We start from the raw sequence: 15,299 nt of genomic DNA, 5'->3' as shown, positions 1-15,299 counted from the left end.
ACCTATCTTCGTATGACCTATTCTCCATTCCAGGCAACATCCTGGTAAATCTTCTCTGCACCCTCTCCAAAGCTTCCACATCTTTCCTAAAGTGAGGCGACCAGAACTGCACACAGTACTCCAAATGTGGCCTTACCAAGTTCCTGTACAGCTGCAACATCACCTCACGACTCTTGAATTCAATCCCTCTGCCAATGAACGCTAATACACCATCGGCCTTCTTACAAGCAACAGGTAGTTCTATAATGTGCTGGTTGCATTCTTGGGCAACCCCATGTTACAGTAAAATCACACTTTAGAAACAGCGCTTAAAGGGTTTGCGATGTAAGCGTGTTACAGCCAACACACATTTTATATGTTTGCGCTTTAAAAAGTGTTACCCAATTCATCAATTGCATTACAACAAATTTGCTTTAATGAAACACACATTATAGCGGAATGACCTGTATACACTGTCTATCTGTTTGTTTAAGTAGTAGATGAAGTGTGTAATTTCCAAATGAGTTCAAGCCAAGGGCTATGTACAAATGAAGATTTGACTGGCAACAGTTAGTTGATGGTCTGTGGACTAATGACCTGTTATTGATGAAAAAAGCCCTCTGCCTGCTAATAATTGTATGAATGGTTCTTGGGTGGTGAAACAGATTGGGGCTGTGAATAAGACAGTGAGAAGCCTTAAAATCTCTACCTGCTGAAGAGCTCTCTCTGTTCTCCGTGGTAAAAGCCACTTTAAGCCTAGTTGAACTGATTAAGCAGTCTATCTTTCCTTTAGCAATTGCTGTAAGCTTAGATTTTTAAGTAATACGTCAAGGACCTTTCATAAATGTGAACCAGCTAACCTGTCTCTTTGTAAAAATGTTAAAGCATCTGGAGATGAAAGACTAAGAAGCATCATTCTGATCAGCACAAGAACCATCTCTGCAGATCCAGGGAACAGAACCTTCTGAGTTGTTTTCCCAGTTTCCCTTCATCTCTAACATCCATGTAATTGTTTCTTCTGTGTGTGTGCATGTGCGCTTTTATGCGTGTGTGTGTCTGCAAGGGTGAGCTTATGTGCAGATTCAAATTTAACGAATAGTGTTGTATGTTGACAGTTCATAATTAGTAGAAAGTGAGGACTACAGATGCTGGAGATCAGAGTCGAGAGTGTGTTGCTGGAAAAGCACAGCAGGTCAAGCAGCATAAGCCCTTCCTGGTGAAGGGCATATGCCTGAAACGTCAATTCTCCTGCTCCTTGAATGCTGCCTGACCTGCTGTGTTTTTCCAGCAACACACTATTGAACTCATAATTAGTGTAGTAGACAGCAAAGAAGGTTACCTCAGAGTGTAGTGGGACCTTGATCAGATGAGCTAATGGGCTGAAGAGTGGCAGATGAAGTTTAATTTCGATAAATGTGAGGTGCTCCATTCTGGAAAGGCAAATCAGGGCAGGACTTATATACTTAATGGTAAGGTCCTGGGGAGTGTTGATGAACAAAGAGACCTTGTAGTGCAGGTTCATAGTTCCTTGAAAGTGGAGTATCAGGTAGACAGGATAGTGAAGAACGCATTTGTTGTGTTTTCCTTCATTGGTCAATGCATTAGGTACAGAAGTTGGGAGCTGTACAGGACATTGGTTAAGCCACTATTGGAATACTGCATGCAATTCTGGTCTCCCTGTTACAGGAAGGATGTTGTGAAACTTAAAAGGGCTCAGAAAAGATTTACAAGGATGTTGGAAAATTTAAGCAATAGAGAGAGAGAGAGAGACAGAGGATGGTACATCTATGAAATGAGCTGCCAGTCTGGTAAATTACAACATTTAAAGCATCTGGATGGGTCTATGAATAGGAAGGGTTTAAAGGAATTTGGGCCAAATGCTGGCAAATGGGATTAGGTCAGATTGGAATGACTGGTCAGTTTGCACAAGTTGGACTGAAGAGTCTGTTTCCATGCTATATGGCTCTATGACACTGTGTGCTCAGGGACACACACTGAGAGTCTAACTGTTTGTTCACTACATCTGCCTTGTGCTGCCTTGCCCTTCCTTTTGTGTTTTCCATCTCAGCCAGAGGTACCAGGATCATAGTACATCATTCTTGCCTTGCTACATTGTGCAAACACAAAGGAAGAAAAATTGGCATGGTTATCAGCAGACCAGCAAGTCAAAAGTTATAGGCTTTGATCAAAGGGTCCCAGCACAGTCGTAAAGGGTAGCTTTCCATACTAGTCCAAAGGTTTGGAAATAGTCAGTCACTCCGGGTATCCAGTCAGGGTGCTCTCACATAAGAGCTGAAGACCTGAACATTGGGCATCCCACCACCCATCTGGAGTCATTCAGTTTTATTGGGGTCTGTCTCCCTCCTGGAATGAGAGAACAGGTGTTAAGGAAGATAAATATGTTGTGTAAAAAAGAAAATAGCTGCGGATGTTGGAAATCAGAAACAAAACCAGAAATTGCTGGGGAACCTCAGCAGCTCCAGCCGCATCTATCAAGAGAAATTTCTGAAGAAGGGTCGCTTGATCCAAAACATTAGCTCTGCTTTCTCTCCTCAGAAGTTGTTGGACCTGCTGAGTTTCTCCAGCAATTTCTGTTTTAGTTTAATTTTGTAAATGTGCTGTGCATTTCTCTGGGTGGCTGGGATTGTTTTAACCCAGGTGGCAAGCTCAGATTAGGTTGGCACAGTCTGGTATTGTGGCCTCCACAGCTGGCCCTGGGAGATGTGAATGTCTCACTGCTGCACACCGGGTGCTCCTGGTCCCTGCCCGCACAGTGCCAATTTTCCCTTGTCTGCCAGATCTGGGATAAGTGACAGGAACTGTGAGAGCAACTTTGGACTGGGAGTACTTGCTTGGGTGCCCAGTAGGTTCTTAAAGATGAGGTGGGTGCAGGATATCCGCTGAATGTTGAGTTGTTCTGGGAATGGCACATGGTAACGTGAGGCCCAGAAGTGGACATGATGGATTCCATAGTGCTGGTTAATGAGGCAAGTTCAGTGCAACAAAAACCTTGTGGTGGAAATCCCTCCTAAAGACTCACATCAGTTGGGTCTTAGTCAAAAAAGGTAAAGTTCAACGCAATGCAACTGAACTACACCAGTGACTGTCATACAAAATAAAAAAGATACTTTTAATCAACCTTTTCAGCAGCACCATGCCATACCTCCGAGGCAGGTAGAACGTGAATGTGTGGATTTAGCAAATCTCTGTCAGCATTTCCCAATAGGAGTTGAGAGAAACTAAAACTAGAAACAAGGGACAGAATAACCCAGTTTGGCCACTAGGTGGGGCTAATGTCTGAGGAGAAAGTGAGGTCTGCAGATGCTGGAGATCCTGTTCCCTGGATGCTGCCTGACCTGCTGCGCTTTTCCAGCAACACAATTCCGGGGCTAATGTCTGGTCAGACAATAATTCAGTGCACCAGTCAAATGGACATGTGCAGTCGTGCTCTAATAGGGCCTGTTAAACCATACAATTTAAAAGACACTCATTATTTTTCCTTTTGCATGATATATCAAACATATGTTGCTCTATTTGACTACCAAAAATAAATTAATTTGTCTTAAATCAGTTTCAAATTTTCTTTCAATCATAAATTTTACTCCTGGATAGCTCTGATCATGTCCTTCAAGTATACACCAATTTCTTAAATGTTAGACTTAAATTAATCAATTCCAGGTACAACAAATGTGACAAAGACAGATCCCATGGATTTCCCAGAATCTCTCCCAAGTGAGAATGTGACATCAAACCTCATTAAACTTCCCAAGGGATTACAATTCTTCATTTGCACCAATCTGGCCTTAAAACTCCCTCCCAAGAACCACTCCATCATGGACTGCCTCAACATTTGTTTCCATTCTGCCAATTCTGTTCAACCACCCTCTTTTCCTGAGGGTCTATGCTCTCCTGGACTCCAAAAGCTACACTCAAGTACTCATTTACAAACATAGCTTGAGCCCCTCACTGACAGTTAGCTTCATCAAGCTAAAATTGACCCTGGGTTTTTCCTGAGTTTTAATCTTGCTCAGTTCCATCCAGCAAATATTACCTGTGGGCTCTTCAGTTCACATGGCTTCTTCTAAATCCCCCATATCTCTGAGGACTTCCTTGCGACCTCACTACACAGGGCCATGTATTCAGCTGCAAATGACCTAACATGGAGAGTGCTTCTGCACTTGTGTGTCTCCTTCTCCAACTAACTGGAACTTTTGAACTCCTCAGTGACCCTTGAACTGTCCAAGAATAACATTTGGAAAAATGTTGTAATAAGCCCCTCCCTGTTATGGGTGGAATTGAAAGCTGCACCTGAGGGACTCTTGGAACTAGAATAGAATCCCTACAGTGAGGAAACAGGCCATTTGGCCCAACAATTCCACACTGAACCTCCGAAGAGTATCCTACCCAAACTCATTCCCCTAATACTCTACATTTACCCCAGACTAATACACCTAGCTGACACATTTCTGATATCTATGGGCAATTTAGCATGACCAATTTACCTAACCAACACATCTTTGGACTGTGAGAGGAAACCAGAGCACCCAGAGGAAACCCTCACAGGCACAGGGAGGATGTCTATGTGGAATTTGCACAGTTGCCCAAGGCTGAAACTGAACCCGGGTGCCTGAAGTTGAGAGGCAGCAGTGCTAACCACTGTGCCACCATGTCACCCCAACTGTCTGTTCCATAAACATTAGCAACACTAGATTTCTGGTTCGCCCAGTAAAAATGCAAAACAGATGTTTTAATCACAGTTAAAATAATGCACTTAAATAATGTGGGAAAAGGAGCATGTTAATTTGGAAACATTAGAACCTATGTTCTGGTTAGGGGCTATTCACATTGAGTCATAGAGTCATAGAGATGTACAGCATGGAAACAGACCCTTTGGTCCAACTCGTCCATGCTGACCAGATAATCCAACCCAATCTAGTCCCGCCTGCCAGCACCTGGCCCATATCCCTCCATATCCTTACTATTCATATACCTATCCCGATTCCTTTTAAATGTTGCAGTTATACCAGCCCACACTTCCTCTGGTAGCCCATTCCACACACACACCACCCTCTGTGTGAAAAAGTTGCCCCTTAGATCCCTTTTATATCTTTCCCCTCTCACCCTAAACCTATGCCCTCTAGTTCTAGACTCCCCCAACCCAAGGGAATAACCTTGTCTATTTACCCTATCCATGCCCCTCATGACTTTATAAGCCCCTATAAAGTCACCCCTCAGCCTCCTGTGCTCCAGGGAAAACAGCCCTAGCCTATTCAACCTCTCCCTGTAGCTCAAATCCTCCAACCCTCGCAACATCCTTGTAAATCTTATCTGACCCTTTCAAGTTTCAAGCCAACATCCCCACTTCTGACCTTATGATGGAGGGAAGGTCATTGATGAAGCTGCTGAAGATGGTTGAGCCTAGGACACAACTGTGAGGAACTCCTGCAGAGATGTCCTGGAGCTGATAAGACTGACCTCAAACAACCACGACTATCTTCCTATGTGTCAGGTATGACTCTATCCACTGGAGAGTTTGGCCCTTGATATCCAGTGATTCCAGTTTTGCTAGGACTCCTTGATGTCACTCTTGTTCAAAGGCAGCCTTGATGTGAAGGGCTGTCACTCTCACCTCATTTCTGGAATTCAGCTCTGTTGTCCATGTTTGAACCAAGGCTGTAATGAGGTCAAGAGCTGAGTGGCCCTGGCAGATCCCAAACTGGTGTCACTGAGGAGGTTATTGCTGAGTAGCTGCTGCGTGATAGCACTGTTGATGACACCGTCCATCACTTTACTGATGATCGAGAGTAGCCTGATGGGGCGGTAATAGGCCCGGTTGGATTTGTCCTGCTTTTTATGTACAGAACATACTTGGGCAATTTTCCAGGAGAAAGTGAGGACTGCAGATGCTGGAGATCAGAGCTGAAAATGTGTTGCTGGAAAAGCGCAGCAGGTCAGGCAGCACCCAAGGAGCAGGAGAATCGACGTTTCGGGCATGAGCCCTTCTTCAGGAATCCAAGGAGCAGGAGAATCGACGTTTCGGGCATGAGCCCTTCTTCCTGAAGAAGGGCTCATGCCCGAAACCTCGATTCTCCTGCTCCTTGGATGCTGCCTGACCTGCTGCACTTTTCCAACAACACATTTTCAGCCTTGGGCAATTTTCCACAAAGATATTGCAAGGGTGCTGGAAAAGCTTTGCTAGTGGTGTGGCACTTCTGGAGCACAAGTCTTCAGTACAATTGCTGGAATGTTATTTGGGCCAGTGGCCTTTGCAGTATCCAGTGTCACCAAACGTTTCTTTGTATCACACGAGTGAATCGAATTGGCTAAAGACTGGTATCTGTAATGCTGGGGACCACTTGAGGAGGCTGAAATGGATCATCCACTTGGCACTTGCTACTGGAAATTGCTGCGAAAGCTTCAGCCTTATATTTTGCACTGATGTGCTGGGCTCCTCCATCATTGAGGATAGGAGTATTTGTGGAGGCTCCTCCTCCAGTGAGTTGTTCAATTAACCACCACCATTCATGACTGGATGTGGGAGGACTGCAGAGCTGAGATCTGATCCATTGGTTGCTTAGCTCTGTCTGTCACTTGTTGCTTATGCTGTTTGATATGCAAGTAATCCTGTTTCAGTGGCTTCACCAGGTTGACGCCTCATCTTTGTGTATGCCTGGAGCTGTTCCAGGCATGCTGTCCTGCACTCTCTGTTGAACTAGGGGTTGATCCCCTAGATTGATGGTAATGGTTGAGTGGGGGATATGCCAGGGAATGAGGTCACAGATTGTGCTGGAGTCCATTTCTGCTGCTGTCGATAGCCCACAGTGCCTCCTTGATGTCCAGTCTTAAGCTGCTAGATCTGTTTGAAGTCTGTCCCATTTAACATGGTGATAGTGCCACACAACACGGAGGTTATTCTCAATTTGAAGGTGGGACTTCATCTCCACAAGGACAGTGTGGCAGTCGCTCTTACTGATACTGTCTCGGATAGATGAATCTGCAGCCGGCAAATTGGTAAGGATGAGGTCAAGTATGTTTTTCTTCTTGTTGGTTCCTTCACCACCTGCCGCAGACCCAGCTTGTTCAGTAGGTACTGCTGACATTGAAATCCTCCCCCTAGAGTATACTTTGTGCTCTTGCCATCCTCAGTGCTGCCTCCAGGTGTCCTGGAGGAGTACTGATTCATCAGCTAAGGGAGGACGGTACATGGTAATCAGCAGGAGGGTTCCTATCCCATATTTAACCTGAAGCCATGAGACTTCATGGGATTTAGAGACAATGTAGAGGGCTCCCAGAGCAACTCCCTCCCGACTGTATACCACTGTGCCGTCATCTCTGATGGGTGTGTCCTGCTGTAGGGACAGGACATTTCCAGGAATGGTGATGGTATCTGGGACATTGTCTGTAAGGTATGATTCCATGAGTATGATTATGTAGGCTGTTGCTAGACTAATCCATGAGACAGCTCTCCCAATTTTGGCACTAGCCCCCAGATGGGGATGAGGAGGACTTTGCAGCATCGACAGGGCTGTTTCTGTTGTTGTCTTTTCTGGTGCCTAGGTCAATGCCAGGTACAATTGGTACAATGAAATAACTTGCTAGGCCATTTCAGAGGGCAACTGAGAATCAGCTATGGGTCTGAAGTCCCAGGTAGGTCAGACAAGATGAGGATGGCAGATTTCCCCTCCCTGAAGGGCATCAGTGAACTACGTGGGTTTTTCCCCGACTATCATTTGGCGATCATCAGTAGATTATTAATTATTATTAATATTGAGTTCAAATTCCACTGTCTGCTGTAGTGGGATTTGAACCCAGATCCCCAGAACATTACATGGGTTTCCGGATTAATACTCTAGAGCTAATACCACTAGGTCATCACCTTTCCTGTTTATACTTCTGACAAGCAGAAAGGCGAGTTTTTCGCTAGGCAGCAAGTTTACAATTAAGTTTTATTGCTTGTTAAACATTTTATTAACACCTCAGCTTCCTACCTGACCAAATGCAGCGAACAAGCCAGACATTGAGAAATGCCGACATGGAAATCGGAGGAGGTCCTTGGTGATTTCAGCTCACTGCTGACTGCAAGGTGTCTCCTTGGTGCTCAGTTTCAAGCAGTATCTCAGCGTACCTTGGCCACCACCAGCCATGCCCGTTCGTTGTCCATGGACATTGTCATCCAATATTTGCTAACTCACCATGACCATTGTGGCACCTCTCCAATCCACTGACAGAACGCTTTGAATGCACAGACTTGTGTTCTGGATTCCCTGACAAGATTGCAGCAGGGATATGTTGCCTTCAGCTCACAGATTGGACTACAATGCACCTCAGGACTACTTGCCTGTTCCTTAGGTTAACAGCTACCTGCATCATCACAGCATCAAAGCCTTGTTTTGCCAAAGCTTTGCTTGCAAAAGGTTATTAGCATTCTGATGCTGATATGTTATTTTATGCAGACACACAGATGTGCTGCTTATCAGTGTGGGATCTTTCTGCAGGGGGAGGAGGGACCTCTCTGGCTGCACGGCACACCAAGGCAATCTAACTGCTCCAATGTGTGCCAGCTGTGTGTGCATCAAACACATTTGCATGTTCACTCAACCAAACAATTAGGCTGGAAACTGGGTAGTGGCTAGTCCTCAGGCCAGTCAAGGTGGGGGATGGTGAGGAAAGCTTTCAAACTGTGTCAATCAGGGATCCTGGTATCATCAGTAAGGGGCAACATCTATGCACAGTCCAGGGACTTGGACACAGTCAGGTTGGGACACTCGCCATCAGGGGGTTTGTCTGACTGCAGTCCGGGAAGAGGGCAATAATCAATCCTGGAGGACCTCCTCCAGCAGGCTGAGGAGTCTTGTATCATCAGATGGGGAGCTGCAAACACAGCGGTCGGAGTCTGGTCACTCATGTTGTCTAGGGGCTGCTCATCGAAGCCTATCTGAGGTCTAGGGCAAACCCAACTTCCAGGTAACCACTACCTGCACAATGGGTACAGTAATTCCATCACCATTCATTCCTGGCTGTCAACAGGTGACCTCAAAATCTGGATGCCAGCAGAACACTCAGATAGCAATGAGAGGAGCACAGGTAAGCAACTGGCTAGGAGAATCACAGAGTATTTCCCAGGTTGCTGATCGCTGACGTCACCACAAAAATGCACAGCTTTGTTTTGTTTTGCTTGAGCTTCAATACAGAAAGTGACACTTGATTTGTGGCATGTGACCTTGGTGACCTTGGTATTGTGATAATTCATCTCCTTTGTACAATTAGATATGAGGGATATGGGCCAAACGCAGGCAAGTGGGATTAGTTTAGTTTGGGAAACCTGGTTCAGTGTGGACAAGTTGGGTCTGTTTCCGTGCTATGTGACACTATGACTCAAAATGCAGTCCTGGGCATCCATCCATCAGTTATTAACAGGCTGCAAAAGAGACATGCAGTCTCACTTTCAAAACAGGTTTGGAGTCAAAGGTTGGGGGCAGGGCAGTAAAGCAGAGGCATTTGCAGAGATGGGAACAAGGGTGGTGCTGGCGGGATATCCAAGGGAGGGGTAGGTCAAGCAAAATCAGAGGGCATAGTAGGCTATAGGAGATGGAGTTTTATTGGTAGGTGCCACCAATATGAACTCCAAAGGGGGAGAGTGGAGAAGCAAGATGGACTTCATTAAGGCATAATGTCAGATTTCAGGAGGCAGAGAGGACAGTTGGAGGCGAAGTTCAATGTGGATAATAGATGGAAATGGGCAGTCACGATAGTGCAAGGTAAAATGGACACGGAGGTTTTGAGGATTATCTGGCATCCAAGCAGGGCTAGATGCTAATAGTGTCCAACAACTGCATTCCTTTCAATCACTTGCCATTCTCCAAATGCCAAATGCAGCTGATAAATACCTCAGGCAATGCCCAGGGTAGGCATAATCAATGCCAGTCTGTTGTGCAAAAGTTGGGGTTCCATGTCTGCTGGATATTAGGACATTAAAAGGGCAAATATATGATGCATAGGCTTGTAAATCCCAGGTAAATTTTATTTACAAACATTTCTTTTTCCATTTGCAATGCATGTAGGGTGGACATGCTTGGCGTTCAAGTGTCAGTCAATGTGGTTTGCACCATACCATTGGTGCTTGCAAATCCAACATTGCCATCTCAAAAATGCCAAGGTTAGAAACAATAACTTAAAAAAAAGGTGAATACTATCTCAACACCTACGGAATTATCAACATTGCTTTTGGACAGGGGGAGCAAAACTGCATCAGGAAACTACAAACCTGTCAGCTTGACATCAATAGTGGGAAAACTGATGGAGGCCATGCATTGGGATAAAATAAATATACACAGAGAAAAACAAGTTAATACTAGACAGTCAACATGGCTTTGTCAAGGGCAAAATATGCCTGGCAAACTTAAATGAGATCTTTGATGAAGTGACCCAGGCAGTAGACGAGGGTATTGCTGTGGATGTTGTATATTTGGACTTCCAGAAAGCATTTGATAGGCGACCATGGCATGTTGGTTGGCAATTTAGAAATTTTGGGGATTGTTTGGTCCCTGGCAGCATGGTGTAGAAACTGACTGAAAGATAAAAAAAACACAGGGTAGGTAGAGATGTGCATTTCTCAGACCTGAGACGAGTTGCAAGGTATGTTCCCCAGGGATTGTGTTGGGATCCTTGCTGTTTCTGATTTATACAAATGATTTGGAGATCCATGTTGAGGCCAAAATCTTTAAATTTGAAGATGATACTAAGCTAGGGAGAGTAATGAATTGTAAGGATACGCTGAGCAACTTCAGAGAGACATTAGCAAGTTAGCCAAAATGGGCAGATACCTAGCAGATTAATTTCAATGCAGAGAGATGAAAGGTATTGAATTTTGGTCAAAGACACATGGAGACACAACACAGGACCAATGGTACAACTTTGAGGGCAGTACAGGAGAAGAAAGTCCTCAAGGTTCTCAGCTTGGCCTGCTGCGCACTGCATAACTATGATAGGCAGTGAGGCAATATGATAGTCACTGAAGATCGAGGGGAATGGGAGCAATCATCTATGGATAAGGATGAGAGAGAGGAGCCAGTTCTCCTTGTGGATGACAGATCTCAGCTGCATCTGGTGCTACAAGGCAGACAGGATATGATTAACAGCCAGTTCAAATAGGTGAGGACTGGATGCAGAAGACCATCTCAGACTGTCAAGGTCAAGATGCCAGTATTGGATTCATATCATGGAAGCAAACTGCAGCCTCTATTTATTTTTAGTGTTTTTGGAAAATGCCTCCAAAAAGCTCAACACAATGAAAAAAAAAATTAGCCTGAAGTATTTTTACCTGAAATGATTACAATAAACTATTTTTGCAATGTGTAGGTAGGACAATGGTGGCCATCTTGGGATGCCACATCTTAAATTCTGTCCTTCTCAGGTGACTGAGAAGGACATAAATCAAAATCAACAAATTGACCATTTCACTGAGTTCACAATAGAATGTGCCAAGCAACATAGCTTCATAAGGAAGCCCATTTTCATCTTTTTGTTTAAGAAGTTTAACCTCCTTCTTCAGAGGGAGAAAAAGAATGAGCTCCAATTCATGATCATTAGGAAAGAAAGGGTCTCTGATTGAGAGGAGCATCTTGCAAAACCTTTCACTTGCATTTACCCGAATATGAAATTTCAGCTTCAAATAAACATTTTTATTTTAAAATTCAAAGCTGGAAGGCTATTATTAAATGTGAAAACCCTATGAAAGAACTGGTAATGTCATCTATCAATAAAGCAGAGGCCAGGCAGTATGAAATGGTCAGTTGAGCCATATGTGTCTATGAATGAGTAAATGAATGAATGAATGAATGATTTTAATGTCATGAGTATTTTACAGTAGGAATACAATAAAATACAGTGGAAAGCTTTCATTTGTTGCCACTATTTGGCACCACTTTGATTAATTTAAGAATAAGAAACAGGAAAGACATTGCTTAAAGAGAGTCCATCAGTCCTGAGCCAGCTTATCACCACCAATGATACCTGTGCTGCCATCCCTCTTCCAATGCCTCGCTGCCACCCGTGCTGCACCAACTAACATCAGAGTCGCATCTCTTGGTGCTGGGCCCACCTAGTCAATGTCACTGTGATGCCCTTTCCCCACCGCTTCGCCGTCACCAGATCCAGCTCCAACCAACAATGAAGTCACTGATCCTCGGGTGCCATCTTTCACCAATGGTCACTTCTGCTAATGTAACAGCCACCAATTCTGATGCCTATGCTCACCCCAGGAAGGGAAGGAAGGACTCTCTCTAGATCTGTGCTGGGCCCATTCTAATCCATGCTGGGCTCAATCATAGTACGCACTGAACTCATCAAGGTCCAAGTGCAGGGCCCACTCGAGGCCCACACTGTGCTCGCTCAAGGTCATTGGTTAGGCCATAGATTGGATACCTCTGCTATAGGAAAGAGTCACTGACTGCTGCAAAAATTGGCAAAAACCTTGTTTGCCGAAACCAGTTTGGTAAGGAAGTTAGATATGTCATAGGACTGTGAATAATGAAAAACACCAAGTGTTGTCCTAATTCCTATTCTTTATTCAGTCATCTATGAAAATTGTGGTCAATAACATAATTCTTTTCTTTAATCGATGAATTATTTCTTTGTGACTCAATTTTTTGAGTCCTTGTTATCATTCAAGTTTTTATTTCCAAAATACTCTATACAACAATGAAAACCAATAGGTGTTTTAAATAGCACACAAAAACAAAAATTGTTGAAGAAACTCAGCAGGTCTGGCAGCAGCTATGGAGAGGGAAACAAAGTTAACATTTAGAGTCCAATGTCCCTCCTTTAGTGATATGAACAGGTTACCTTGCTGACCTTAATTCCCCCTGCAAGCGGTCTAACCAGACAAGTAGTGCTACAACAACTGCTGCATAAAACAATGTTGCTCAATGCAATCTATTTTTCAACTTATAACTTGAAAATACTTTACCGAAAATTCAGCTTCCAGTGCTTGTATGTTATTCGTGGCTTCTTTGAGTTGTTCCTTGTTTAACACAGAACTGGTGGTTTTGAGGTACAGCAGAGTTATTTCTCGTGGGGTAGACTTGATGGGTTCTATATTACCCAAAGCACTCACATCCAGTGTAAGAGATACATTCGAGCCTCTCCTAAAATGTATAAGAAAGAGAAGGTGTTACATTTACTTAATAGTCATAATGAGCATTTGCTTGGCACTTCTGCACCACTGCCATAACTTGGCAATTCCTCCACTTGTGTGCACAAAAAAGGATTCCTGCTGATTCCTCACTGAAGTGAAATCTGACAAGCAACAAAATCGCCAAGAAAATTCTGCTTTGTTATGTCAAATTGTTAATCTTTTTGACTGTATCATACATTCAAAATAAGAAAAAGAAGTTGGAAATAGAAAGCAAGTTGAGAAATAGAATGAGCATTTCTGTCAATGAATTTCAACTTGTTGAACATGTTGCAGAGTCAACCATTAACTTTGGTGTAGAATATTTCCACCATTCTTTCTTTCTACTTGTTTGAAATAAATATTAAATTGGTTCAGACAGCACCTGGTGATGACAGAAACTTACAAAAGAAACTTAGGTTGGAATGCTATCACTAGAATGACAACACACCCCAGCTACTAAAGGCCAATAGTATGCTGGTTGTCTATGCATGCTCCCTCTCCATGGACAACCAAGCACAGACATAACCACCAAAAAGGTGCAGACACTTGAGCTCCATGATGCCTCCACAACCCACTGCCTGGATGTGTTGAGAATTCTCCTTCCTAGATATTTTCTAATCAATGTATTTAGAGATGCGATTACATATCTCCAGGATGGGTGAGATTTGGAATCCAGACCTCCTGGCTCAGAGGTAGGGGCACTACCATTCTACACTATGTCTAAGGGCCCATTTAATTAACAGTGGTACATGTTCCTAGTGAGTTCTGGTTCATCTTTGAATGGTCAAAAATAAATTGCTTCCTCAGGTACCTGCAGAATGTGTTCACACTGTGTTCACGGTGATGATCTGAGTGAGCTGTAATCATTAAACATATCTTCTTAAACTTGCACTGTTTAGCTATTATCAAAATGAATGAGATTGGTGTAGAAATGCTCTACTGATACAGAGGAGCATCCTTGTTCTGAGTGGGATTTGGAAGTTGTCTAAGAGCTTTGAGAACATTCACCTGTGAGCCTGGTTTGTACTGTACTTCAAAATCATACCCTTAAGTCTTTACAAGTTATGGTCATGGAGATACACCTGTGAGAGGTTTCTAACAAATCATAAACAATTGCTTGTGGTTGTTCTGAACAATGAAATATTTGCTGAATGGATATATTGAAATCTTTTCACTCTGAGACTGAAGTATAAATTTCCCTTTCCATGTTGGTGTACTTTCCCTGAGCTGTCTTGGGATGTGGGTGATGCTGGCTGGACCAGCATTTATTGCCTGTACCTAGTTGCCCTTGAGAAGACAGTGGTGATCTTCCTTCTCAAACTGATACAGTCCATTTAGTATGGATGGACCCAAACTGCCATTAGGAAGGGTGTGTCAAATTCATCACATGCATTGTCTGACTGCATTAAATCTGCAAGCTGTAACATTGCAGGTATCTTTTGAACATTATGCTGGACGACCATAGATGGAAGTTCTTTGGTTTTTTTCCATTTCACATGCTGCTGTTGAAAATTCTGTTGCACTTTGGTTTCCTCTGAGCACTCAAACTTCTTGCATATTGTGGCCATATGTCCTATTATGGGACATAGCTTGCATATATTATGAATTACACGACACCATTTTTTTGGTTGTGGCAATCCACATTTGGCTATTTAGCTGACAGAATTGACAGTTGCAAAAATTATTACAGAGTTGAACACCTGCATATACTGCTGTCCTGCAACAATTGCTTCAAAATTTCATCCTTCTTCGAGCAGTGCATTAATGGTATAATCCTTAGGCTGTCTAGATGTGCGTTTTAGAGGGATTTGATGGATGTTAGATTCAGTGACTAGCTCCATCAGCTTTGCAGGGAAATTAGATGAAAGGAAACCACATTCTGGACGTGGTTTCCTACCAATGAATTGATTATTCATAGAGTCACAGAGATGTACAGCATGGAAACAGACCCTTCGGTCCAACCCGTCCATGCTGACCAGATATCCCAACCCAATCTAGTCCCACCTGCCAGCACCCGGCTCATATCCCTCCAAACCCTTCCTATTCATATACCCATCCAAATGCCTCTTAAATGTTGCAATTGTACCAGCCTCCACCACTTCCTCTGACAGCTCATTCCATACATGTACCACCCTCTGTGTGAAAA

The 15,299-nt window shown here is 43.6% G+C and overlaps 1 protein-coding gene across 2 annotated transcripts in view; it reads right to left on the bottom strand.

Moving 5' to 3' along the window:
• The window catches only part of LOC122563227 (receptor-type tyrosine-protein phosphatase R-like), a 94,874-nt gene that overhangs the window by 19,538 nt on the left and 60,037 nt on the right, over nucleotides 1–15,299 (bottom strand). For both annotated transcript variants that reach the window (XM_043716824.1, XM_043716823.1), the window contains one exon: nucleotides 12,947–13,124. In XM_043716824.1, coding sequence (XP_043572759.1) covers nucleotides 12,947–13,124 — 178 coding nt within the window. The remainder of the gene's footprint in view (nucleotides 1–12,946; nucleotides 13,125–15,299) is intronic.

The sequence above is a fragment of the Chiloscyllium plagiosum genome, chromosome 26, assembly GCF_004010195.1.
Source record: "Chiloscyllium plagiosum isolate BGI_BamShark_2017 chromosome 26, ASM401019v2, whole genome shotgun sequence".
Taxonomy (NCBI): Eukaryota; Metazoa; Chordata; class Chondrichthyes; order Orectolobiformes; family Hemiscylliidae; genus Chiloscyllium; species Chiloscyllium plagiosum.
Note: the sequence above shows the minus strand (reverse complement) of the source record. Positions and strands in the feature narration are given on the sequence as shown.